This window comes from Stigmatopora nigra, chromosome 14 (genome assembly GCF_051989575.1).
Source record: "Stigmatopora nigra isolate UIUO_SnigA chromosome 14, RoL_Snig_1.1, whole genome shotgun sequence".
Classification (NCBI taxonomy): domain Eukaryota; kingdom Metazoa; phylum Chordata; class Actinopteri; order Syngnathiformes; family Syngnathidae; genus Stigmatopora; species Stigmatopora nigra.
The window spans coordinates 786,025-811,490 of NC_135521.1; the positions used below are offsets into that span (position 1 = coordinate 786,025).

Consider the following 25,466-nt stretch of genomic DNA (forward strand, 5'->3'; position numbering starts at 1 on the left):
GTGCCACAGCATCCAGTACCGATCGGGGGAAAAACGCTACATGCTGGTGGGACCCAGGATGAGTATCGGTTCTACTATCGTCCCCGGAAGCCAAGCCAACACTCTTGTACTCCCTGATAGGAGACATGCCTCTGGAGAGGTAAGAAGTTAAGACCAAATAATGTTGTAATTGTTAGTTGCTCTGTGATTTTTCCCCTTGATACGACACCTTGGATGGATGTTGATGATGTTGATAAATTCAGCGTTGCTTCTCTATAACTTATACTACGGTGCTCTAGATTTCTCTGGCTAAGAATTTCCCTAAACAGTACTTTTTACAACTGTCTCTGTCCACGGTGCTGAAACATGCTCAATTCATGCTTATTTTCAGCGCAGCTTGTTTTTTTTTTCCTTTTTTAAAATCAGAAACGGTAGCACTAGATATGAATTTGAGTAAGCTGGGATGTTGAAATGAATTGAATCAAATGCTTTTATTGTATTTATACTAGTACAATGAGATTTAAGGCTTTCACCACATATTTTATTTTTGGTACAAACTGCTGATTTTAAGGGAGTTTTTGATCTCGTATTTGAGTGAATGGGGACGATGGTATTTATACTATATACTAGATTTGTTGTGACTTTTGAACTTGAAAGCAAGGCTTTTGGTTTTTGATCCTCCTCATCTATTCTGCAATATCCAATAGAGTCTCTAGGTGTCAGTGTAAGGACATGCAAACGTTCCATTTTCACGCGACTAGTTCTAGCAAGCGATTGTTCTGCACACGAACACTCCAAACACTGCTGATGACACGCTGACTCGATGTCAATGACCGGCTCGTCTTTATTTCTAATGCAATTCACTTGGTGGAGAAATATTGAGTCTACTGCTCATTTGTAGTTGAACCAGAAGTGAATGGGATTTTAACACACTGGATCTTGGATGTTTTGTCTGATCAACATGGAACAAAGAGACGGGCATCGGAGGGTGAGGCGCTGCTGGCTGGGATGCAGGATTGCAGTGCTTTTGTGCAGCCTGACTTCAGCACAATTGAGATACGCCATCCCCGAGGAAGTCAGTGAAGGTACCGCGGTGGGAAATGCCGCAAAAGACCTGGGATTGGATAGAAGCACGTTGAAAGAGCGCAAGTACCGGATCGTCTCAAGTACCGCGGAGCCTCTTTTTCATGTGAGTCAGACGGATGGCGTTCTTTACGTCAGTAGGAAGATCGACAGGGAAAAGGAGTGCCCGCAGAGCAGTGCCTGCTTGATTAATTTGAAAACAGTGCTGGAGAACCCACTAGAAGTCCATTATGTCGGAGTGGAGATATTAGATGTAAATGACCATTCTCCTAATTTTCCTGTGGAAGAAACAAAGTTGGATATTTCAGAATCAGTCTTGCCTGGTGCACGATTTCAACTGAAAGCTTCTCAGGATGGAGACAGTGGTCAGTTTTCTGTACAGCATTACAAACTCAGTGAAAATAATTATTTTGGTTTGGAAGTTAAAGATAAGGGAAAAGAAAAGAAAATTCCCATCCTGGTGGTTAAAAAGTCTTTAGACAGAGAGACTACAGGGCATCTTTCATTAGTGCTGACTGCAATGGATGGAGGTAAACCTCCCAAAACGGGTGCCATGAATATCCTCATCAATGTGCTCGATGTCAATGATAATGCACCTATATTCACTCAAGATGGATATTCAGTCATGCTCAATGAAAATGCAGCAATCGGCACAACTGTCATTCAAGTAAATGCAACTGATTTAGATGAAGGAAAAAATGGAGAGGTTGTCTATTCTTTAAGCAATAGCATGACCGAAAATATTATGGATTTATTTGCCATCACCGAAACAACAGGTGAGATTGTTCTGAAGGGTCCCATAGATTTTGAAGAAAATGATTTGTTTGAAATTGAAATTCAAGCATCAGATAAAGCAGCTGCCTCATTAACAACAGAAAAAAGTGTGATCATCAAGATAGTTGATGTTAACGACAATGCACCTGAAATTGAAGTGACTTCATTCTCCAGCTCTCTTCCTGAGGATTCCAGACTAGGAACGACAGTTGCTTTAATCAGTGTGAACGATTTGGACTCTGGTCTCAATGGAAAAGTGAGTTTCTCCATAGGCGGGGACGTTCCTTTTGATTTGGCACCGTCATTGCAAGACAAAATGTATTCTTTGGTCACCAAATCACCTCTGGATAGAGAGAAAGTGGCTAAATATGACATCTTAGTGGTGGCAAGAGATGCTGGTAAACCTGTGCTCACGTCACAAAAAAGCATCCAGGTTTTCATTTCCGATGTCAATGATAACAGACCCCGCTTTGCATCCAGTCCTTACTCTTTCTACGTTACCGAGGGCAACAAACCAGGAACCTCCATCTTTTCTGTGCAAGCTTTTGATGGCGATGAAAACGAAAATGCCATCATTTCATATCATATTCTCAGAGATGGAAAAGATGAACACCAACTCTCTTCATTTCTAAGTATCAACAGTGAAAATGGACAAATATCAGCACTGAAAAGCTTTGACTTTGAGACACTGAAAAGTTTCCATTTCCAAGTGGTGGCCACAGATGGGGGAAGTCCTCCACTGAGCAGCAATGTGACAGTCAAGGTCTTCATTCTGGATCAGAACGACAACGCTCCCGTCATCCTGCATCCCATCAGCTCCAATGGTTCTGCCGAGGGTGTGGAGGAGATTCCTCGCAATTTAAAGTCTGGAGACCTGGTGACAAAAGTCAGAGCCTATGACGCCGACATTGGCTACAATGGCTGGCTGCTATTCTCATTTGGCCAAGTCACGGACCACAGTCTGTTTACGCTGGACCGCTACACGGGTCAAATCAGGACACTCCGATCATTGACAGAGAAGGACGAAGCCGAGCATCGCCTGCTGGTGGTGGTCAAAGATAACGGCAACGTCTCTCTCTCGGCCACGGCCACAGTGACGGTCAAACTGGTGGAGCCCAAAGAGGCCTTTGCGGCCTCCGACGTCAAAAGTTCGGCCAACGCGGACCCGGAGGAGGCCAGTATGACGTTCTACCTGATGATCACTTTGGGCTCGGTCTCGCTGCTCTTTGTCATCAGCATCATCGTGCTGATCGCCATGCAGTGCTCCAAGTCCACGGAGTACACATCCAAGTACCTCCAGGAGGCCAACTATGACGGGACGCTGTGCCACAGCATCCAGTACCGATCGGGGGAAAAACGCTACATGCTGGTGGGACCCAGGATGAGTATCGGTTCCACTATCGTCCCCGGAAGCCAAGCCAACACTCTTGTACTCCCTGATAGGAGACATGCCTCTGGAGAGGTAAGACAGGTTTTCAACTATACATTTTCTGTATACAGAAATATATTTCAACTAATTGGATGATTAGTTGTCATGTTTCAATATGGCTCATTGGGCTCCTCTGTCATGATCTACGTACTACTTTATCATATGACATTTGGGGCACTTTGTTTACATTGACAAGTTTGATCACTTGTCTCTTTGTCAATATTTTTAGATGTCAAATATACCTCAACTTGTTTGCTGCATTTGACTGGCCACTCATTCAGGTTTGTGCAGATAATAGTGACGGAGTAAAACAATAATTCCTACCTGCAGGTAGTTTCCATTTTTCACAGCCAGTCCTCTGTCCATGGTTCTTAAGTGTCTATACATGTTTCTCATCCACATCTAATACAGACACCAACTCTTAACACATTCAGATTATCAGAACATTTCACTTGTAGTATTTGGAGTTATTTACATCATTTGCAGGTAACGCATAACGTGAATATTATGAAACCTGTTGATAACATTTATAGTTTTGAACTTCAGCTTCCTTTTTCTTTTTGAATACATGCTGTTAATGTCCTTTGTTGACAATAATATTGGATGGGGTTTTGCTGTCAATGTTGAGTATACCGTGTACCCCTTGTAGTAAATAGTATGGACACACGATGTCGCTGTGATTGACTAAAATCTTTTGGCTCGGCTTGGCTGCCTTCAGATTGGTCATTGCAGCCAGCCTCGGTTGTTGGAAGGTACTGTTTCGTTCGGGCACGCCTCCTCCCATTGTTTTAAAGCCTTTTCTACCATTTCTCCATTTTCCCTGCTGATTTTAATGCGGTAATTTGTCAACGAATCGTCGCCTATACCGTGGTTGTTTCCCATCATGGAACAAAGGGGACGTGAGGCAAGGAGGGTGCCGCTGCAGCGGCTCTGCAGCGTGGCGTTTACCCTGCTTTTGTGGTGGTGCGTCACCTCGGCTCAGCTGCGATTCTCGGTCCCGGAGGAGGTGAAGGAAGGCACCGTTGTCGCCAACGTTGCCAAAGAATTGGGATTAGACCGCAGCATGTTGAAGGAGCGCAAATACCGGATAGTTTCGAATGCAGCGCAGCCTCCTTTTCGCCTCGGAGAGAACGATGGCATCCTGTACGTAAGGGGGAAGCTCGATCGGGAGGATCTTTGCGAGGGAAGCGCCCCCTGTGTCATTCTTTTGAAGACCGTGCTGGAAAACCCACTGGAGGTGCATTATGTGGCTGTGGAAGTTGTGGACATCAATGATCATTCTCCTAGTTTCCCAGTGGAAATCAAGACTCTGGACATCCCCGAGTCCGTTCCACCGGGAATGCGGATCACACTGAAAGCTGCAAGAGATGCAGACAGTGGTCCTTTGTCGGTTCAGCAGTATAAACTTAGTGCCAACGACCATTTTCGATTGGAAATTAAAGATAAAGATGACGATGAAAAGATCCCGATATTAATTGTACAAAAGCCTTTAGACAGGGAGACAGCCAAAAGTCATTCGTTAGTGTTGACTGCATTGGATGGAGGAAAACCTCCCAAAGCAGGTGATGTTAACATTTTCATAAATGTGATCGATGCTAATGACAACGCACCTGTGTTTTCTAGCGAGAAGTATTCCGTTGCACTCCGTGAAAACTCTCCTGTGGGCACCGTCATTATTAAAGTAAACGCGACTGATTTGGATGAAGGTCCAAATGGAGAGGTGGTTTATTCGTTTAGCAACGGTGTCAATCAAAAAATATTAAATCTTTTCGAAATTAATCATTCAACAGGAGTAATTACTGTCAAAGGAATTATTGACTATGAGGAAAAGGACAAATATGAGGTAGAAATACAGGCATCCGACAAAAGTTCTCTCCCTCTAACAACAGAAAAAAGTGTGATCATCAGGATAGTTGACGTTAACGACAATGCACCTGAAATTGAAGTCACTTCATTCTCCAGCTCCATTCCTGAAGATTCCAGAATAGGAACAACAGTTGCTTTGATCAGTGTAAAGGACTTGGACTCTGGTCTTAATGGGAAAGTCATTTGTTCCATAGGTGAGAATGTTCCTTTTGATTTGTTGCCGTCAATGCAAGATAAAATGTATTCTTTGGTCACCAAATTGCCTCTGGATAGAGAGAAAGTGGCCAAATATGACATCGTAGTAGTCGCAAGAGACGCTGGTCAACCTGGGCTCACGTCAGAAAAAAACATCCAGGTTTTCATTTCTGATGTCAACGATAACAGGCCCCGCTTTGCATTCAGTCCTTATTCTTTCTATATCACTGAAGGAAACAGAGCAGGAGCCTCCATCTTTTCTGTCCAAGCTTTTGATGGCGATGAAAACGAAAATGCCATCATTTCATATCATATTCTCAGAGATGGAAAAGATGAACATCAACTGTCTTCATTTCTAAGCATAAACAGTGAAAATGGACAAATTTCAGCACTGAAAAGTTTTGACTTTGAGACACTGAAGAGTTTCCACTTCCAAGTGGTGGCCACAGATGGTGGAAGTCCTCCACTGAGCAGCAATGTGACGGTCAAGGTCTTCATTCTGGATCAGAATGACAATGCTCCCGTTATATTACATCCCGTCAGCTCTAACGGATCTGCCGAGGGTGTGGAGGAGATTCCTCGCAACTTAAAGTCTGGAGACCTGGTGACCAAAGTCAGAGCCTACGACGCCGACATAGGCTACAATGGCTGGCTGCTCTTCTCCTTCGGCCAAGTGACGGACCACAGTCTGTTTACTCTGGACCGCTACACGGGCCAGATCAGGACGCTCCGCTCCTTGACGGAGAAGGACGAGTCCGATCATCGGCTACTCGTGGTGGTCAAAGACAACGGCAATGTCTCTCTCTCGGCTACAGCCACAGTGACGGTCAAAATGGTGGAACCAAAAGAGGCCTTTGCGACCTCCGATGTCAAAAGTTCGGCCAACGCGGACCCTGAGGAGGACAGTATGACATTCTACCTGATGATCACCTTGGGCTCGGTCTCGCTGCTCTTTGTCATCAGCATCATTGTGCTGATCGCCATGCAGTGCTCCAAGTCCACCGAGTACACGTCCAAATACCTCCAGGAGGCCAACTACGACGGCACGCTGTGCCACAGCATCCAATACCGATCGGGGGAAAAACGCTACATGCTTGTCGGACCCCGGATGAGTATCGGTTCCACTATCGTCCCCGGAAGCCAAGCCAACACTCTTGTACTCCCCGATAGGAGGCAAACTTCTGGGGAGGTAAGAGAGAACACAACTTTGAATTTGATACTATTTATCTGCAGTTGTGGGTATATAGTCCGGATAACCCTTTTGCGTCGATTTATTGGTGGTTTGAAATGTTAAAAGAGGGTGCGCGATGGTGATGGTGTTCCGATGGTAACTGTCTGTGGTCCTGAAACAAGGCAGGCTCCTCTAGGGCTCTAGAAAATGTGCCCCAAACAGTAGTTAAAGAAAGTGCTTGGCAAATATGATCTATTGGCATCATGTGGCATGTATTTAAGGCTCGGCATTTTTTTAAGCTCTATTATTGAATTAGAATTTGAATTGGAGAACGCATGTTCATCAGTCTGGCAGCACTTGTTTGGCTTTTGGAGATGTGAGTTTATTGAATAGCGCAAATATGTACTATGTCATATTTTCTATCAGATATATTTTTGTATTTTAGAAAAGCAGTACTGTCCTAAATTCACCATATTTTTGTCACTTGAATGAATAACCTAGTCTAATTTAATCATATGCAGGAATGATTGTGTTACACATTTTATCATGTCAGAGTAGTCAGGAAGAGATTGTGCTGTTGTCCTTTCAAGAGAATTATGCAAAGTTTCACCTTGACGGTCATGTTTTAGGTCATGTTCCGTGTCTGCATAATCCGCTTAAATGCGTCTTATCAAGCCCGTTGCGTCTAAAATAGACCGGATATGCCTTCTGAAAGAGTGCGCTTTGGAAAAAACGACTTTTGGAAATAGCACTGTTGTTTGTTTGCACGAACGCGGACGTCTGGGCGGATGAGAGCAGTGAGCCCGCAGCTGGCGTGCTCTGACTCACAAGTCACCCCGAGTCACTTGGGGATGCTCGCGTTAGAGCCTCATTCATTAAAATGGACACTTGTCTCCTGGTTACCCCCCGAATACAATATTAAGAACGTTCACAGACTCCATAAATGTAGGTCATGTTTTATCACGTGGCGCAATCGGCATGCTCCGCTCCTGCTTTCATTCCGCGCCGGAAACTGCGCGTTGCTATGGGCAACGCGCGAGGAGACCCACCTATCGGAATCGACGAGCAAAGGACCGGCGGTCTTAGCAACAGCGGAGCGATATTGTGAGGGGAGTGGAAGGGGGAGGGGAAGCTCTTGCCTCCGTATTTGACTCGCAATATTGAATGAAAGGGGCTTTATTTAAAAAAATGCAATGAGATCAATGCAATCTCCATCTTGGATGAAATATTAGATGGTGCGGATGGTTACGTGAACAATAGCAAAGGGAGGAATGTATGAGCTCATAATTGGGCATTTTTTATGGTGTAGAGATCATGATTTGGAGCTAAGAAGTAGGTCAACCTTTAAATTCCTCCATAGAGAAACACACCTTCAGTATTTTGTGATTTATAAGGGCAGATCTTGTTCTGATGTTCATCCTTTAGTGACGTGCATTTGGAGTGTGGGAGAAGGGAAATCAATTTGGTGTTATGACATTATCAGAGGCAGTGTCGGCCATATTTGCTGTGGCTGCACAGCGTGGGTTAGTGTGTGTTAGTGTGTGTGCGCATGTGTGAAAGTGTTGTGTGTTATGCAGTGCTAAATTGTGCCTGGACAGCATTTAGCATGGTGAGACGGATTGATGTGATGAAAAAGGAATGAAGTCCATTAAGTATGATGTAAATCATCCTTGTGAATGCCCTGTTTTACATCACTATTTTTTTTTTACAATACTTTAATTAATCTGTAGAGTTGATGAGTTGTTAATATGATTTTTTCCGTCTTTGGAGAGTCTTCTAATTCCAGTGACGTACGCTGGCGTGCCCCCCATGCCTTTAGGGCCGCAGCCGGCTCATGCTGTTATGTGTCACTAGGGCACATTGTCTCTGGTCGTGGCAATACACGGTCCTGGTCTGGGCCCTGGCGCATGGATGCGCTCACATCAGGGTCATCAAACATTGACACTCATCTCATTTACACACACACGCACGTAATAGGCTACAAACACTAACTACGTCCTGCTTTACGCCCACCTCGTTTTCAACCATCGTCTCTCTCTACGAAGCCTCACGCCGAATTTTACATGACCCTTTCTACCCCCATAGTTATATAAGCCCTGGGTTTCTTTGTGTCGCGCATCATCGACTCGCAATTCTGTGGACGAGCGCTGCCGTTTCGACCTTTCCGCTTGCACTACTCACGCACGCCGAGGACATTCTCTGGGGGACGGGCCCGCTTTATTTTTAGGCCCAGTTGCTGTTTGACTAGTACCGGCAATGTCGCTCATCTTTACGTAAACAGTTACAGGTGCATGAGCCTTTTATTTATTTTTCCGCCTAGCGCGGTTATTTGTGTTTTCCTTTTTTCCTCCTGAATTAACAGATAGGAACAGATGGCAGGCGCTGCTCTTGTTGGGCATCAGTGTTTTCAGACAGCCACAACATCTGCCACGGTGCTCAGGTCGCCGCTGTACGCCTGAAGGATTCCGTTGGCGGAGGGGTTAGATAGGGGAAGGCTCGGCTCAAAAGAAAGCGCAACTGGCTTTTGCCTCTTCCCATAATGGTGACCCTTAAATTACAAAATTTGGTTTATTATGCTGTCGGTGGTCAGCCTTTTTTTTCCAAAGGACGTGAGCATGATATGATGATTCCTTCCTTGTATTGCTCACGATAGGAAAATAGTACCTATTTAAAATATAAAATGGAAATTTAAATGATCCACTGTCATATATTCAGGAAATCACTAAAGCCATCATCATGAATTAACCTGTATTTCATCAAGTGTTCAAAATTCAACCCTGAAATTACCACTCCTGGTCATCTTTGTGAGTGTGAACCTGCATTGAGCAGATGTAATTGAGTGAGTCATCTATTCGCCACCGTGTCCATTTATTTTTAAGTAGACCATCTGGCAGGGAAAGAAAATAACTAAATATAAGCAGGGAAGTGATATTGGCCTAATGTCTGTGAGGTGACAATTTATGCAGGCTGTACTTAATAATAGTGTAGCTATATACCAGTGCATTTTTACTAGCAGCTTGCATAGTGGGTGTATAGTAAAAGACTAAAACAATGAAGGACGGGTGTTGAGCTTGGCAGACTCCTTTTTTCCCCTCCCACTCCCACGTTTTGCATTTTGTGTCTTTTTTTTACAACCCCAGCCTCGTTAGACGTCCATATTCTCGCCACCTCAAAGTGGCTGACGCATAGCATCCATCCATTTACCAAACTAGGTATTATCCTCTCTCTCCTCCTACACGCATTCTGTCTCCCTTTCTCTCACGTATGCCCCCTCCTGTCAGGCAGAATGCATGCAAGAGGGTCCAAAAGATAGTGAGGAGCATTTTTCCCATTCATATTCAGTGTGTGTGTTGTTCTTCTGTTAGCTGATTCCAATCAAACTTGTCCTGCAATGCGACCAATGACAAATTTTTTCTCTTAATCCATCTTGTCCTCTAATGCTATTTCCAGTCTGAAGCATCCTCTTGTCTGTACAGCGTGGCCTCGTTTTGGAGTGCCGTAAACACTACTTAAGACTCCAGTACCATTTTATGTCTTTTTCAGATTGACCTCTTAATATCTTTCTTTTCCCATCACTATCATGATTTATTACAAGTAACATTTTTCTTCTTGATCTTAATCAACCAGAGTCATACACAATATGCATTCTTACTCTCAATACACAAGTGCTTTAAGTCATTTCAAAATAAGACTAAGTAGCCTGAAGTATGAAACAAAATATCATTATTTTAATTTGTGCCATTTATAATGATCTATTTTGAAATTGAATGATATGGAGACCAGAAGACAGCAACGGGCATCCCGAGAGTTGCTAAAAAATGAGCAAAATCATGCGGACAAAAGTCACATCACAATTGTGTGTCCGGAAAGTGGAGCAATGTCGCTGTAGCCCGCCCGGCCTGACTTTTAACTGTGCAGGCCAGCACTCTCCTCTATTATTCAGACTCACTCCCTCCATATTTTTTTAAAGGAAGTGGGCCAAGCCCCCTCACATCTAGCAGTGTCTGCATCGGTGGGTGCACTTCAGCATGACTAAGAAAGTAAAAATAGACGTGACGCAAGCCCAAGGTCTAAGTGTGACCCCGTAGAAAATTAAAAGAGGGTGAACAGAATGTCAAATGCACTGTCCATGAATTATTTGCTTCTCCTGCTGCAGCAATGCCACAAATTCCCCCTTTCTTTCAGTGTAGCATTGTTAAACATATTTATGTGAATGAGCATTGCACATCAGTGCTGCATGATGCACTCCAAATGGAGAGTAAAGAAGCTTGACGTCCCCTCGTGGCGAAAAATGATAAGACCATTTCCTAGGCCTATCAAAACGTTCAATAATTTAGCTGGTCACTGCTATGCGGTGTTGTATTTATGGATTTGGCAATGCAGTAAAGGTGATAATGCTGAGTGCTCCCATCTGTTCCCCCCCCCCCCCCCCTCACATTGATGCTGGTCAACGCCCTCTTTTTTTCTCTTTTCTGAACCGTTTGATCGACAAATCTAGGTTATGCATGATTGACTAAAGACGCTTAATCCCCCCGTAACACTGGTTTTGGCAGGGTCTCTCATTCTATCCTCTGTGTGTATTAAGCATATCGGTAGAAAGAAAGTGGGGGGATCTATATGGTATATACATGATATATTGATTTGAGTGATATGAATGCGTGCACTGGAGTTGATTTTGTATTCTTTGCCTGTTTCCTCACAAAGAAAGGTCCCGAGGAGAGACAGGAAGTAGGGAGTGGCACTGACGGAGCCTTGCATCTGTGTCGCTATGGTGACGAGAGAGGCGCTAGTGATTCAATTGCGGCCGCTCCCGGTGGAAACAGATCAATGGGACGCCGCCGTTGTCGCTAGGCGCGATGCTCAACCAATCGCCAGAGGCATCGCTTCCACCAGGCCAGCCAATGGGATCGCTTTGATTTTGCAGCTTTTCTTTCTTTCTTTCTTTCTTTCTTTTCTTTCTCTTTTTCTTTCTTGGCTTTTGTGGACACTCTGTATCTTATGAACGCATCTGTTGTGAAGGACTAAAAAAGTGTCAATCTATTATCAAAAGTCTGTGACAACATGTTTGTCAGGTGGGAGAATTGGGAAAAAAGCGCATGCTTTAAAATCTCATTTGTGAAGGTCATTTGGGGGCTTTGCTATCCAAATAAGGGCAACAATGTGTTTATAGAGTGTGCGCACGCGCCTGTGTGTGCGCACCTTATTGCCCGCCATGTCCTGTCTGTCTGTTATGCTGGACGCTCCCCTGTCCTACTTTTTTTCCCCAACCAATCGGGGAAGTGAATGAGATGGCTTCAATGTGATAATATTCTAAATTTGTCGTTTTTTTTGTGTCAATCTTAGACTCCAGTGTAGTATTTTTGTGCTTCTTTACAACATCCATCTATTAATATAGTGTCAAGTATTATATTATTTCCTTTTTACTCTCACTAAAATGCAAACATGCTGATTACAATGACATTTTATTTATTTTTTAAATTAGGTGTTACAGGCCATTTTTGTTTTAGAATACCGGACTTGTCCTGTCACATTGTTTTGTTATTCTTATTTTTACAAACTATAGCCCCTATTACTTAAAAAAAAATGTGCATGGACAATATTGTACTAACATATGTGCTTGTTGTGTATAGAATTAAAATATTGACATACATTGACAGCAATGTTTAATGAACACTTTTGTGTTTTAACAAGGGATACTGTCATTTTCATCATGTGCAACATGTAACATAGTAGTTAATTATGTCATTTGGGAGGGGGAAAATGCAATTTTGCATGCCAGTCGTCGTTGCCACAATAACAAAAATTCCAACTCAACATTGTATTTATCATTTCTGAAGAGGCTCTTCCTTCCCTTCCCTGATTCCTTTTTTTTGTGGTGTGCTTTGCAATGATATAATATACAAACAATGACTTATAGTATTACGCCCAACTACTTTTTGTATGTATATATTTTTTTGTCTCAGTGTACTGGTGCATTTTTTGGTCTGTTCTTAGCAGTGCAGCTACTTAGAGTCAAATAAATAAACAAATGAGATGATGTAAGTGTGAAGGTTGGGGGTGGGGGGGGGGGGGGGGTGGTCTCCAGAGCCTGGGCCCACTCATAGAAAAGGTCAGGCTCCCTTCAGGGAGGGGGTCAGAAAGGATACACGTCAAAGGGAATATGCTGTAGCGGGGCAACATTAGCCATGCAACGCTTGGCAGACGACACGCCGCTTCCTTTGCGGCCTTTTTGCACGCTTTTGAGCCCGACGTGCTTTTTCTCATTGGGCGGCGGCGCAATCCATCAATGTGAATTGATGAATATTTAAAAGTGGGTCAAAAATACAGCGTATTTATTCCAATGCGCCCACGGGCGCGTGCGGGTACGCTTGGCTGTTCGTGTGTCTGTGCCGGGGATACGGTTGCCATGGGGACGGGAAGGGGAGGGCGACTGCATGCTGGCCTTGAAGCGTGTTCAGATGGCGTCAACACACACACACAAATACACACATTCTGAGCAGGCCCACTCGTAACACACATGCGCACGCCGCCATTGCATGATGAGTAGCAACAGCTCTTTTTTTATGTGGCTCTGACTCTTTAATAATAAAATGAGCCTGCACCAAAAATACAGCCCTCTCTCTTGGGCCCTTTTTTCACTTTAATTCTACTTCATACAACGAAGATAATTTAGTTGAGGGAAACTGTGTTTGTCTTTTTAAACATTGATCTATTCCTAATAAATAATTCATTCATTCCATAGAGACGGTTATTTAATTGTGTTGCATAAGACTGGGGCTTATTTTAATGTCATTTTTCAAAAACCTAAATAAAGCACGGCTATGACTACAGGACAATTTTAAGTAACAATGTAGAGCGTTGAATATATATTCCTTATGATTACCAATATTAATGTGTTTGTAGATGTACCTTTCCTGTCCAGTAAATATTGTATCAGTGCCACTGCATGAATTCCAAATGTGAAAATAACTGTAGTAGACTTGCTGATTTCTTGAAAAGCAGCAGTGCTTTGTATATACTCACTCCCATGGCTGGAAAATAAGGCCCGCCAGTCAGCAGAACTCTGATCAGCAATATGCTTTTAAAAGATCTATTCTGGCTTTACTTTGCTGAGTAATATTTGTGTGTGGGATGTATCTTTTATGTGGAGGATAATCCAGGACGTTGGGCCGCTTTTCATAATCCTGACTGTAATGTACGGTGGTGGTGAAAGTTGGCTATTTGTGGAAATGATGAGGTGTTTCTAATAAAATTCACTGCACTCAGATATGCTCAGACTCGTCTCTTCACTCTGTAAACAACCTCGTTTAGCCTAATAATAATAATCATGCAGATTGTTGCGGAGAGGAGGTTGTGCGAGATTATTATTAACATTCCCTTCTAATAAAAATCATCTTTTGCACATAGGAGAGGAAATAGGACAGCAGGTTATGAATATGAAGATTAATCCGAGGATTAGCTGGCACGGTTCATCAAAATTGATAACAAATTGTCGCAGGATAACAAAACAACACATCTACACGGTACAAAAGATTCATGTACATTGCAGTACTTTTTTAGGAAGGGAGGAAAAATGTTTAAATGCATTCAAGATTTAATTCTCAGTAAAAAAAATGATTAATGTCCTGTCCTCAGTGATTATGTTTGTCTTCCTGAGAGAGCCTGATGAAAAAATAGAGGGGCCATTGCACATACGCCTTTTGTCCACAAAGCGTCACTCTTTATCCACCAGAGGAAGAGCCCCTGCTCCTGCATTGAGGCCCCTCCTGCTTTCATAGGATGAGGGTCTCCACTCACTCAGTCTTTGTTATAAAGAAGCAGAAGGTGAAAGAAAGAACGCACCAACACAGGGCTCGCACTAATATGACCTTTTCTTCTGGATTCCTTCTTTTCTCATATTGGACGTAAACATGCCTTGCCTTTGGAGCCACTTGGGGATTTATTTGGGCGTTTGTCTCCTGGTCGCTGACTGGGAAAGAGCCAGCGGGCAGCTGTCTTATTCCATCTCGGAGGAGTTAAACCCCGGCACGCTCGTCGGAAACGTCGCCAAGGATTTGAATATCAACGTGCAGGACCTACAAGCCCGGTTGTTTCAGATCGTGGCCACCGGCAAGAAGAAGTACTTGGAGGTAAATCTCAAGACGGGGGCTCTGTTTGTCAACGAGAGGATAGACAGAGAGGAGCTCTGCTCCGAGGAAGCCAAATGCTCCATCAGCGTGGAGGCCGTGATGAGCAACCCTTTAAAACTGCACCGCATCGACGTTAATGTTTTAGATGTTAATGATAACGCGCCGTCGTTCACCACTAATGTACAGAATTTATACATTGCCGAGAGCACGCTGCCGGGGAACAAATTTGCTTTGTCGGAGGCCGGTGATGCAGACGTGGGGAAAAATAGTATTAGCTCATATAGGCTAAGCCCAAATGAGCATTTTTCTTTAGCCTCGCACAAAGCGGGCGGCGGCGTGTCGGCCGAGCTGGTCTTGAAGAAAGCGTTGGATAGAGAAAAGCAGGCGTTGGTCATCATGACGCTCACCGCGGTAGATGGGGGCGACCCGCCCAAATCGGGCACCTCTCAAATTACGGTCCACGTTTTAGACAACAATGACAACATCCCGATGTTTAGTGAATCTCTTTATAAAACAACGCTTCGAGAAAACGCGCCTTTGGGCATGACCATCGTGACCGTGAACGCGACGGACGCTGATGACGGCGTCAACGGCGAGATAGTGTATTCCCTGCGGAGTAAAGATCAAGATCGCGTGCTTGACGTGTTTGAAATCGATGGTCAAACCGGGGCGATTAAGGTGAAAGGTCGCGTTGACTATGAGGACAAAAGAGCTTACGAGATAAGGGTGGAGGCCAGCGATAAGGGCAACCCGCCCATGTCGGCTCATTGTAAAGTTCTGGTGGAGGTTTTGGATGTTAATGATAACGCGCCCGAGGTGACGGTGACGTCGCTACACGGCGCCGTCCCGGAGGACGCCGTCATGGGCACCGCCGTCGCGCTAGTGTCCCTTTCGGATAAAGACGCAGGGGAGAACGGTCGCGTTAGTGTAAATATTAAACATGGACTTCCGTTCAAACTGGAAGCAAATTACAAAAACTATTATTCGCTTCTCGTCGACGGACCGCTAGACAGAGAACGCGCGCCGCACTACAACATCACAATTTTGGCCGAAGACAACGGACGTCCGCCTCTGTCCAGTACTAGTATAGTTTTTGTTCAGGTCTCCGATGTGAATGACAATGCGCCACATTTCTCAGACTCCCTAGTCAATGTTTATATTAAAGAAAATAGTCAAAGTGGAGCCGTCATTTCTAAAGTGACTGCAGTGGATGACGACGAGGGTGAAAATAACAAAGTATCCTACTCGTTTTTGCAAAATCGCGCTCACGCTTTGCCAATAAATACCATGATAAACATCAACTCAGAAAGTGGGGAGATTGTCACGTTGCAGTCTTTTGACTATGAGAAGTTGCAGAGGTTTGAGTTTAAAGTTCAGGCCACAGACTCTGGCATTCCCCCACTTAGTAGCAATGTGACCGTCAATGTATATATTCTGGATGAGAACGACAATAGTCCAGCTATTTTGGCCCCCTATTCCGAGCATGGCTCCGTCAACAGCGAGAGCATCCCTTACTCCGCCGAAGCCGGCTATTTTGTGGCCAAGGTCAGGGCCGTGGACGCCGACTCGGGATACAACGCATTGCTCTCCTATCATCTGTCGGAGCCCAAAGGCCACCACAACCTCTTCCGGATCGGAACCAGCACCGGGGAGATCCGCACCAAGCGGAAAATGAGCGACAATGACCTGAAGAGTCACCCATTGCTGGTTCTGGTATCTGACAATGGTGAATCCCCACTGTCTGCCACTGTGTCTATGGATGTGCTGGTGCTGGAAGGAGCGGCGGACAGTGGCATTCCATTCCGACACGTCCCCATCAAGGAAGAGAACTTCTCCCATTTGCACTTGTACTTGCTGGTGGCCATTGTGGCGGTGTCCCTGGTCTTCCTGCTCAGCCTGTTGGCTTTGGTGGCCTTCAGGTGCCACCGACAGACAGATGGAGGTCTGGAGAGGTACGGGGCCCCCATGATCACCACCCACCCCGACGGGAGCTGGTCTTACTCCAAAGCGACGCAGCAGTATGACGTCTGCTTCAGCTCAGACACCCTTAAAAGTGACATGGTGGTCTTTCCCACACCATTCCCGCCCGTAGAGGCAGAGCTGATCAGTATTAATGGAGGAGACACTTTTTCCCGGACTCAGACATTACCCACGACTGAGAAGGTATGCTACTTTGATTGCTTTGCCCATCCATTAATATATTTGCCAAAGTTATTTTGTTGTTAAATAATGACACCCTTGAAACAGACCACTTATGATATGACACTGATGACTTTTTTCATACAGAGTATTTCTCAGTGTTGGTTTTACATCCACTCTGCTTTAGAGAAGGGATTGTTGTTTGGATTGGAGATTTTGTATAAGGGTTGTTTGGTTTAGTTATGGCTTTTCCCCCATGTTTCCTCGCCATTGTATCCACCTGTCGTTTCTCCGCCCCTGGTCAATCCCCTGCCTGCTCCCTCTTGTGTTCCCCAGTTGTTTCTAATCGTCTCTTCAACCCATGTTGGTCTACTTAAACCCCATATGATTCTTATGAGTACAAAAGGTCTGAAACTTTTGACAAACTGTTGGACTTGAAATAGAGTTTCAGAGTATTGTTGTGTAGTCTTGCACAAACAATTTGGAACAGATAGTCTTATGCTATTCTGGAAGAAGCACTAAGGTTATGACAAACGAATAAAGAACTTTTTAAAAATTAAAAATGTGAAATTACAAACATGTAACTTTCATAAGGCCTCAAATGAGGAGAAAAAGAAATCGTGTTCAGGACCATGGATAGAGCACCACACAATAGGAATGCGAACGTTCCCATTTCAAAACATAAATGGCGTCTATTTACATTACTTTTAATGGTGAATTTACTTTTATTCCTGAAACTTTATTCATCTATTATTCCAAAACCATGACTTTTGAAGAAAGATGCTAATTAATGGTTGTTATATTTTTTGGGTGGGTGGGGGGGGGGGTTAAGTAAGGAGAGTGAATGTGTTCAGTGGTTTTGTAAAATTACAATAGTGGTGCAACGTTTACAGAATTTCATTTCATTATGATGGAAACACCTGAAATGGTTGTAATAAATCCCAATGCCAGCCTGTTGTACTTTTGGTAAATGTCCACTAGAGGACACAATGGACCGTGGCATTGAACACGGTAATCTGTGACATCGAACTCCTCCCCAATGTTGCACGTCATTTTTCCTCATTGTAACAAAGAAGCTCCGACAGAGCAAGACGCTGATGCGGTGGGGATCGCTCCACAAAAGAAATACATTAGTTTGTCGGAGTCCTTGTTAGAAAAAGAGTCATTTTTTCACCCATTCATCTTATCTGGATCATGGAATGATGCTTGCGTCAAGCAAATGGAGCTCTGTGCGGATCTATCTGTTCTTGGTGCTGCTGGGGTGTTTCTGGGATGCCGTTTGTGGGCAGCTCTCTTACACGGTGGCGGAGGAGGTGAACGTGGGGACCTTTGTTGGAAATGTGGCCAAGGATCTCAGCTTAAATGTCCAGGATTTGGAGGCTCGCTCGTTTCAGATTGTTTCGGGAGCAAAGACCCAATATTTTGAGGTAAATCTAAAGACCGGTGTCCTCTACGTTAACCAGAGAATAGATAGAGAAGAACTGTGTGGAGATGAAGCCAAATGTTCACTCAGTGTAGAAGCTGTCATTAATAACCCATTAAAACTGTACCGTATTGAAATCACAATAATGGATGTCAATGACAATTACCCATTATTTTCAAGCCGCAAACAGTTCCTGAACATGAGTGAGACAACACCCGTAGGATCTAAATTCCCCCTGCACCCAGCTCATGACGCAGATGTCGGTAGAAATGCTGTCAATTCGTACAAGATCAGCCAAAATGGACACTTTTCTCTTGAGGCAAACAAAGGCGAAAGTGTGACTCCAGAATTAGTGCTACATAAGCTTTTAGATCGTGAAAAACAGGCTGCAATCACACTCATATTGACGGCTATTGATGGAGGAACACCAGCTAAGTCAGGCACCATGACCATTATTGTCAATGTACTGGATAGCAACGACAATGCTCCGGTTTTCAGTCAAACGCTATACAAAGCCAGTGTGTACGAAAATATAGAGATTGGCACATCCATCATAACACTAAATGCTACAGATTTGGATGTGGGGAAAAATGGACAAGTGTTCTATTCTTTCAATGCGGGAGGAAGAGAGAAACAAACTAATGTGTTTGGGATTGATGAGCTAGCGGGAACTGTCACCAATAAGCAAAGGATTGACTTTGAAAAGACAAATGCATTTGAACTCCGAATTCGAGCCAGCGATGGGGGCGCTTCTCCGTTGACTTCTCATGCCAAATTATTGATTGAAGTTTTGGATGTCAATGACAATGAGCCGGAAATTACAGTGACGCCATTACTGAAAACTGTGAGAGAAGATGCAACAATTGGAACCGCAGTTGCAATCGTTTCTGTATTGGACAAGGATAGTGGGAAAAACGGCTTGGTACACTGTCAAATTAATAATGACGTGCCGTTCAAACTCGAGTCCAATTATAAGAACTCCTACTCGTTGGTTGTTGGTGGTTCTCTAGACAGGGAAAGTGTATCTGTATACAATATCAGCATTACTGCAAAGGATGAAGGGATTCCATCTCTTTCCACTACTAGCGTTATTAATGTGCACATCGCCGATGTTAATGACAATAAGCCTCGCTTTTCAGAGCCTCTCGTTAATGTTTATATCAAAGAAAATAGTCCACCCGGAGCCGTCATTCATAAAGTGACCGCAATTGACGATGATGTGGATCAGAATGGCCATGTGACTTATTCAATCATGCAAAGTAGAACCGATGTAGTGCCAATAAATACATTGATTAACATGAACGCAGACAGTGGGGAAATATTAAGCTTGCAGTCTTTTGACTATGAAAAAGTAAAAACATTTCAGTTTAAAGTCCTAGCCACAGACTCTGGTGTTCCTCCACTTAGTAGCAACGTTACAGTCAATGTTTATATCCTGGATGAGAATGACAATAGTCCAGCCATTTTGGCCCCTTATACCGAGCATGGCTCCGTCAACAGCGAGAGCATCCCTTACTCCGCCGAAGCCGGCTACTTTGTGGCCAAGGTCAGGGCCGTAGACGCCGACTCGGGATACAACGCATTGCTCTCCTATCATCTGTCGGAACCTAAAGGCAACAACAACCTCTTCCGGATCGGAACCAGCACCGGGGAGATCCGCACCAAACGGAAAATGAGCGACAATGACCTGAAGAGTCACCCCTTGTTGGTGCTGGTATCTGATAACGGTGAATCCCCCCTGTCAGCCACTGTGTCTATGGACGTGATAGTTCTAGAAAGTGCGGCGGACAGCGGCATTCCGTTCAGACACGTCCCCATAAAGGAGGAGAGCTTCTCCCATTTGCACTTGTACTTGCTGGTGGCCATTGTAGCCGTGTCGCTGGTCTTCCTGCTCAGCCTGCTGGCTCTGGTGGCCTTCAGGTGCCACCGACAGGCAGATGGAGGTCTGGAGAGGTACGGGGCCCCCATGATCACCACACACCCCGACGGGAGCTGGTCTTACTCCAAAGCGACGCAGCAGTACGACGTTTGCTTCAGCTCAGACACCCTCAAAAGTGACATGGTGGTCTTTCCAACGCCATTCCCACCCGTTGAAGCAGAACTGATCAGTATAAACGGAGGAGACACTTATAGCAGGACTCAGACTTTACCTAACACTGAGAAGGTAGGTTGCATATTCCTTCCTTTTAGTCGAATTTTGAACACGCTGTCAACATGTATATGAATTAAAAAGAATTGACGTTGATGCAGTTAATTTGACTGCTTTTGTACTAGTTGGTAGATCAAGAGCATTAGTTGCATCATAACAATTAGTTGCACATCTGAATACTTATGTACTGTGACTATGCTTCGGCCAGTAGAGTGGATTGCACATGTAAATATCATCGAGTATATTATTTCCCTTCATTTGTGGGCATTTTCCTAACAAATAGTACGTATATATTTTTAAATATAGCTGAGAACGTTATTTATTTGAGTTTTTTAAAAACATTTTCAAAGGCACTTTCTTAACTGCTGTAAAATGCTCTCTCCAAGGTGCTGAGCAAAATGTGTATTTGCATACTTCAGTGATGTTTAGTTGGAGGTAAACTAATTATTGGAAGTTTATGGAAAATTGTTTTTATAACCCCCAGCTTTAGTTTTCTTGCTGTTTTAACCCTATATATAACATTTTTCATATGTGGAACGATTCTTTAGACATAAAAAATGCAACTTTGCCATAACACACAAGGTGTATTTTATTCACACAGTTTATTGATCTCTTTTTTTATATTCTTATTTTGGGAGTTGTTGCCTATGTTATTGGAGGTCGTACGTATTGATTAGAATGATATGGTACTGGTTGTAACTTACGCATAGTTCCACTAGAGGGCGAAGTGGACCGTGGAATCTTTGCATCCTCGATGAGGGAGCTGTGCTCCTCCCAAAACGGTCGTGCCTGCTCCTCATCAGTCGAACAAAGGCGTCGAGACGGCATAAGACACAGACGGGAGTGGGCTCGTTCTACGCCAGGATTCAATCTTTTCTGGATGTCTGGAATAATGCCTGTGTCCACCAAGTGGAGTTTTGTGCGGATTTATTTGCTCTTGGTGCTCCTGGAGTGCAGCTGGGATGCCGTTTGTGGGCAGCTCTCTTACTCGGTGGCGGAGGAGGTGAACGTGGGGACCTTTGTGGGAAATGTGGCCAAGGATTTAAGCTTAAGTGTCCAGGATTTGGAGTCCCGCATGTTTCAGATTGTTTCGGGAGCAAAGAAGAAATATTTTGAGGTAAACGTAAAGACGGGCGTTCTCTATGTTCACGAGAGAATAGATAGAGAAGAACTGTGTGGCGATGAAGCAAAGTGTTCTCTTAGTGTAGAGGCCATTATTAATAATCCGTTAAAAATATTCCACATTGAAATCGTAATCTCGGACGTGAATGACAACAACCCATTATTTTCTACAAGGCTTCAAGTGTTAAATGTTAGTGAAAACACGGCATCGGGAGCCAAATTCCCTCTGCATAAAGCTCATGACGCAGATGTTGGTAGAAATACTGTCAATTCGTATAAGCTAAGCCAAAATGGTCATTTTTCTCTTGAATCACACAAAGGAGAAAGCGTAACTCCAGAATTGGTGCTTCATAAGCTTTTAGATCGTGAAAAACAGGCTGCATTTACACTCATATTGACGGCCATTGATGGAGGAACACCGGCTAAGTCAGGCACCATGACCATTATTGTCAATGTGAAGGATAGCAATGACAATGCTCCGGTTTTCAGCCAAACACTATATAAAGCCAGTGTGTATGAGAACGTGGAGATTGGCACATCCATTATTAGACTGAATGCTACTGATTTGGATGAGGGCCAACACGGGCAGGTTTTTTATTCTTTTAGTGCAGGGGGGAATGAGAAGCAAACAAGTATGTTTGCGATTGATGAACAAACTGGGATAGTGACAAGTAAGAAACATATTGATTTTGAAGACATCAATGCATTTGAGTTTCGCGTACAAGCCCGTGATGGAGGCTCTTCTCCATTGACTTCTCACAGCAAATTATTAATTCAAGTTTTAGATATCAATGACAATGCCCCTGAAATCTCAATCACTTTACTTTTAAACACAGTGAAAGAAGATGCAACAATAGGAACCGCTATTGCAATTGTCTCCGTAATGGACAAGGACAGTGGGCAAAATGGCTTGGTTCACTGTCAAATTAATAATGATGTGCCTTTCAAACTTGAGTCCAATTATAAGAACTCCTACTCGTTGGTTGTTGGTGGTCTTCTAGACAGGGAAAGTGTATCTGTGTACAATATCAGCATTACTGCAAAGGATGAAGGGATTCCACCTCTTTCCACTACTAGTGTTGTTAATGTGCACATTTCCGATGTTAATGACAATAAGCCTTACTTTTCGGAGCCTCTTGTTAATGTTTATATCAAAGAAAATAGTCCGCCCGGAGCCGTCATTCATAAAGTGACCGCAATTGACGATGATGTGGATCAGAATGGCCATGTGACTTACTCTATCATGCAAAGTAGAACCGATGCAGTGCCAATAAATACACTGATTAACATGAACGCTGACAGTGGGGAAATATTAAGCTTGCAATCTTTTGACTATGAGAAGGTAAAGACATTTCAGTTTAAAGTCCTGGCCACAGACTCTGGTGTTCCTCCACTCAGCAGCAATGTGACCGTCAATGTATATATTTTGGATGAGAATGACAATAGTCCGGCCATTTTGGCCCCTTATACTGAGCACGGCTCCGTCAACAGCGAGAGCATTCCTTACTCCGCCGAAGCAGGCTATTTTGTGGCCAAGGTCAGGGCCGTGGACGCCGACTCGGGATACAATGCATTGCTCTCCTATCATCTGTCAGAACCCAAAGGCAACAACAACCTCTTCCGGATCGGAACCAGCACCGGGGAGATCCGCACCAAGCGGAAAATGAGTGACAATGACCTGAAGAGTCACACCTTGCTGGTTCTGGTATCTGATAATGGTGAATCCCCCCTGTCGGCCACCGTGTCAATGGATGTGCTGGTGATGGAAGGCATGGCGGACAGGGGCATTCCCTTCAGGCACATCCCCATTAAGGAAGAAAGCTTCTCCCATTTGCACTTGTACCTGCTGGTGGCCATTGTAGCCGTGTCGTTGGTCTTCCTGCTCAGCCTGCTGGCTTTGGTGGCCTTCAGGTGCCACCGACAGGCGGATGGAGGTCTGGAGAGGTACGGGGCCCCCATGATCACCACCCACCCCGACGGGAGCTGGTCTTATTCCAAAGCAACACAACAGTACGACGTGTGCTTCAGCTCAGACACGCTGAAAAGTGACATGGTGGTTTTCCCCACACCGTTCCCACCCGTAGAGGCAGAACTGATCAGTATTAATGGAGGAGATACTTTTTCCAGGACTCAGACTTTACCAAATACAGACAAGGTAAGAACATTCCATGGATTCAAATTAAGTTTTTGAATTGCATATATAGTACAATATTGCAGTGATGATTTCCATACTTAATATTATTTCCTAATATTTTTTCGGTAGTTTTAACATTTGTAAGAAGTGTGTTAAGAGTAGTTTGAGAGATAAGAATGTATGCAGTTTTTGTGAACCCCCACCACTGATTGGCCTCTATTTTAAAACAAAAATGAAACTGCTTTGACGCTCTCCATAGTCCTGAAGTGGATGGATTGCTACACGAATACTGTCCATAGTGCTTTTTACTCCCTTCTAGTTCCCTCAAATAAATCGGTAAAATCTAACGTTGGCATTAGAACAGTAACATGAGAATATTATCCTATAGTATTATTTTTTCATACATGATTTCCGAAATCCAAAATGGGCTATTTGGGCCCATTCTTGAAAACAAATGTGTGCATGACTAAAATGTGAACAAAAGATAAGATCCCATTGAAAATCACTGCATTTCACCATAACGGTCACAAGGTGACGCTGGAGACCGCTCTATAAAATTCTGTCTGACGTGCAGCGACTCAGCCGAAATAGGAAACGTCACAAATGGGGAGGGAGGCTTGTTTCCTCGTCTAGTCCACCCAGTTGGGCGAACCACACGAAGGGAACGGCAGTGGCAGTGGATGCATAAAGGGATGTTGGATTTTTGCTCATTTCCAGAGGATATATTGAAGGCTAAACGGAATTGATGTGGCCAGTTTCATCAGGAATGGCTTTCCGGGACCATCGGGCTCCCATCAGGGCTCTCTTTTTCATTCTTCTTTGTCTGTGTGGCTGGACAAGAGCTCAGATCTCTTACACCATCTCGGAGGAGGTAGACAAAGGGACCACGGTGGGAAACCTCGCCAAGGATTTAAACCTGAGCGTGCAGCAACTGCGAGCCGCGGGTCTGCGCATCCACTCGGCCCACAAAAGGCAATATTTTGACGTCAATTTGGACTCGGGAATGTTGGTCGTTAACGATAGAATAGACAGAGATGAGCTTTGTCCCAATATGCTGAAATGTTCTTTAAATATAGAAGCCGCGTTGAGCAACCCTCGAGGGCTCCACCAAATTGAGGTGATTGTTAATGATATCAATGACAATGCTCCGTTTTTTAGTCAAGAATCGACAACCATCGATCTGTATGAAAATTATTATCAAGGAGAAAGACATCCGCTGCCATTGGCACATGACACCGATGCGGGTGTAAATGGAGTTCAAAGCTATAAATTAAAGCCAAATGAATATTTTGTTTTGGATGTACAAAGAAATGGAGAAAGTGTGTCTGCCGAATTGTTGCTACAAAAAGCCTTAGATAGAGAAAAGGAGGCTACTGTCGATCTCACCCTGATTGCTATTGACGGAGGAAAACCTCCGCGTTCTGGGACCGTACAAATCAAAATTAACGTCTTGGACGTCAACGACAATTCTCCTTTGTTTAGTCAATCGCTTTACAAGGTCCAAGTAGTTGAAAATGCAGAAATTGGTACTGTATTGTTAACATTGTCCGCTACTGACTTAGACGATGGTATTAATGGTCAACTGGCCTACTCTTTTGCGGAAAGAGGACGTTTTAATCCGGATAATGTATTTGCTCTGAATGAAGATACCGGAGAAATGACCGTTAAAGGCACGATTGATTATGAGGAGACTCGGGCGTATGAGATTCGTGTCCAAGTGCGGGACAAAGGCGTTCCTCCTCGTTTAGCGCACAGCAAAGTCTTAGTAGAAGTCATAGACGTGAATGACAACGCGCCGGAAATCACGGTGTCGTCGCTTATGAGTCCCGTAAAAGAGGGCGCAGAGATTGGGACCGCCATCGCCGTGGTGATG

At 44.1% G+C, this 25,466-nt stretch overlaps 2 protein-coding genes across 14 annotated transcripts in view; both read left to right on the forward strand.

Moving 5' to 3' along the window:
- Positions 1–12,040, forward strand: part of LOC144207605 (protocadherin beta-14-like) — a 56,288-nt gene extending 44,248 nt beyond the window's left edge. For both annotated transcript variants that reach the window (XM_077733208.1, XM_077733207.1), the window contains exon 2: positions 11,202–12,040. In XM_077733208.1, coding sequence (XP_077589334.1) covers positions 11,202–11,348 — 147 coding nt within the window. In that variant the 3' untranslated portion in view covers positions 11,349–12,040. The remainder of the gene's footprint in view (positions 1–11,201) is intronic.
- The window catches only part of LOC144207602 (protocadherin alpha-C2-like), an 89,913-nt gene that overhangs the window by 37,628 nt on the left and 26,819 nt on the right, over positions 1–25,466 (forward strand). Inside the window, exon 1 of one of the 12 annotated variants that reach the window (XM_077733196.1) lies at positions 612–3,298. The exons of 7 other annotated variants lie outside the window; for them this stretch is intronic. In XM_077733196.1, the coding sequence (XP_077589322.1) occupies positions 923–3,298 (2,376 nt within the window). In that variant the 5' untranslated portion in view covers positions 612–922. Of the gene's footprint in view, positions 1–611; positions 3,299–3,912; positions 6,516–14,635; positions 16,790–18,210; positions 20,353–20,946; positions 23,615–25,466 lie in introns of those variants that run through there. 4 more of the 12 variants (XM_077733198.1, XM_077733204.1, XM_077733205.1 and 1 more) reach the window with 4 other exon arrangements.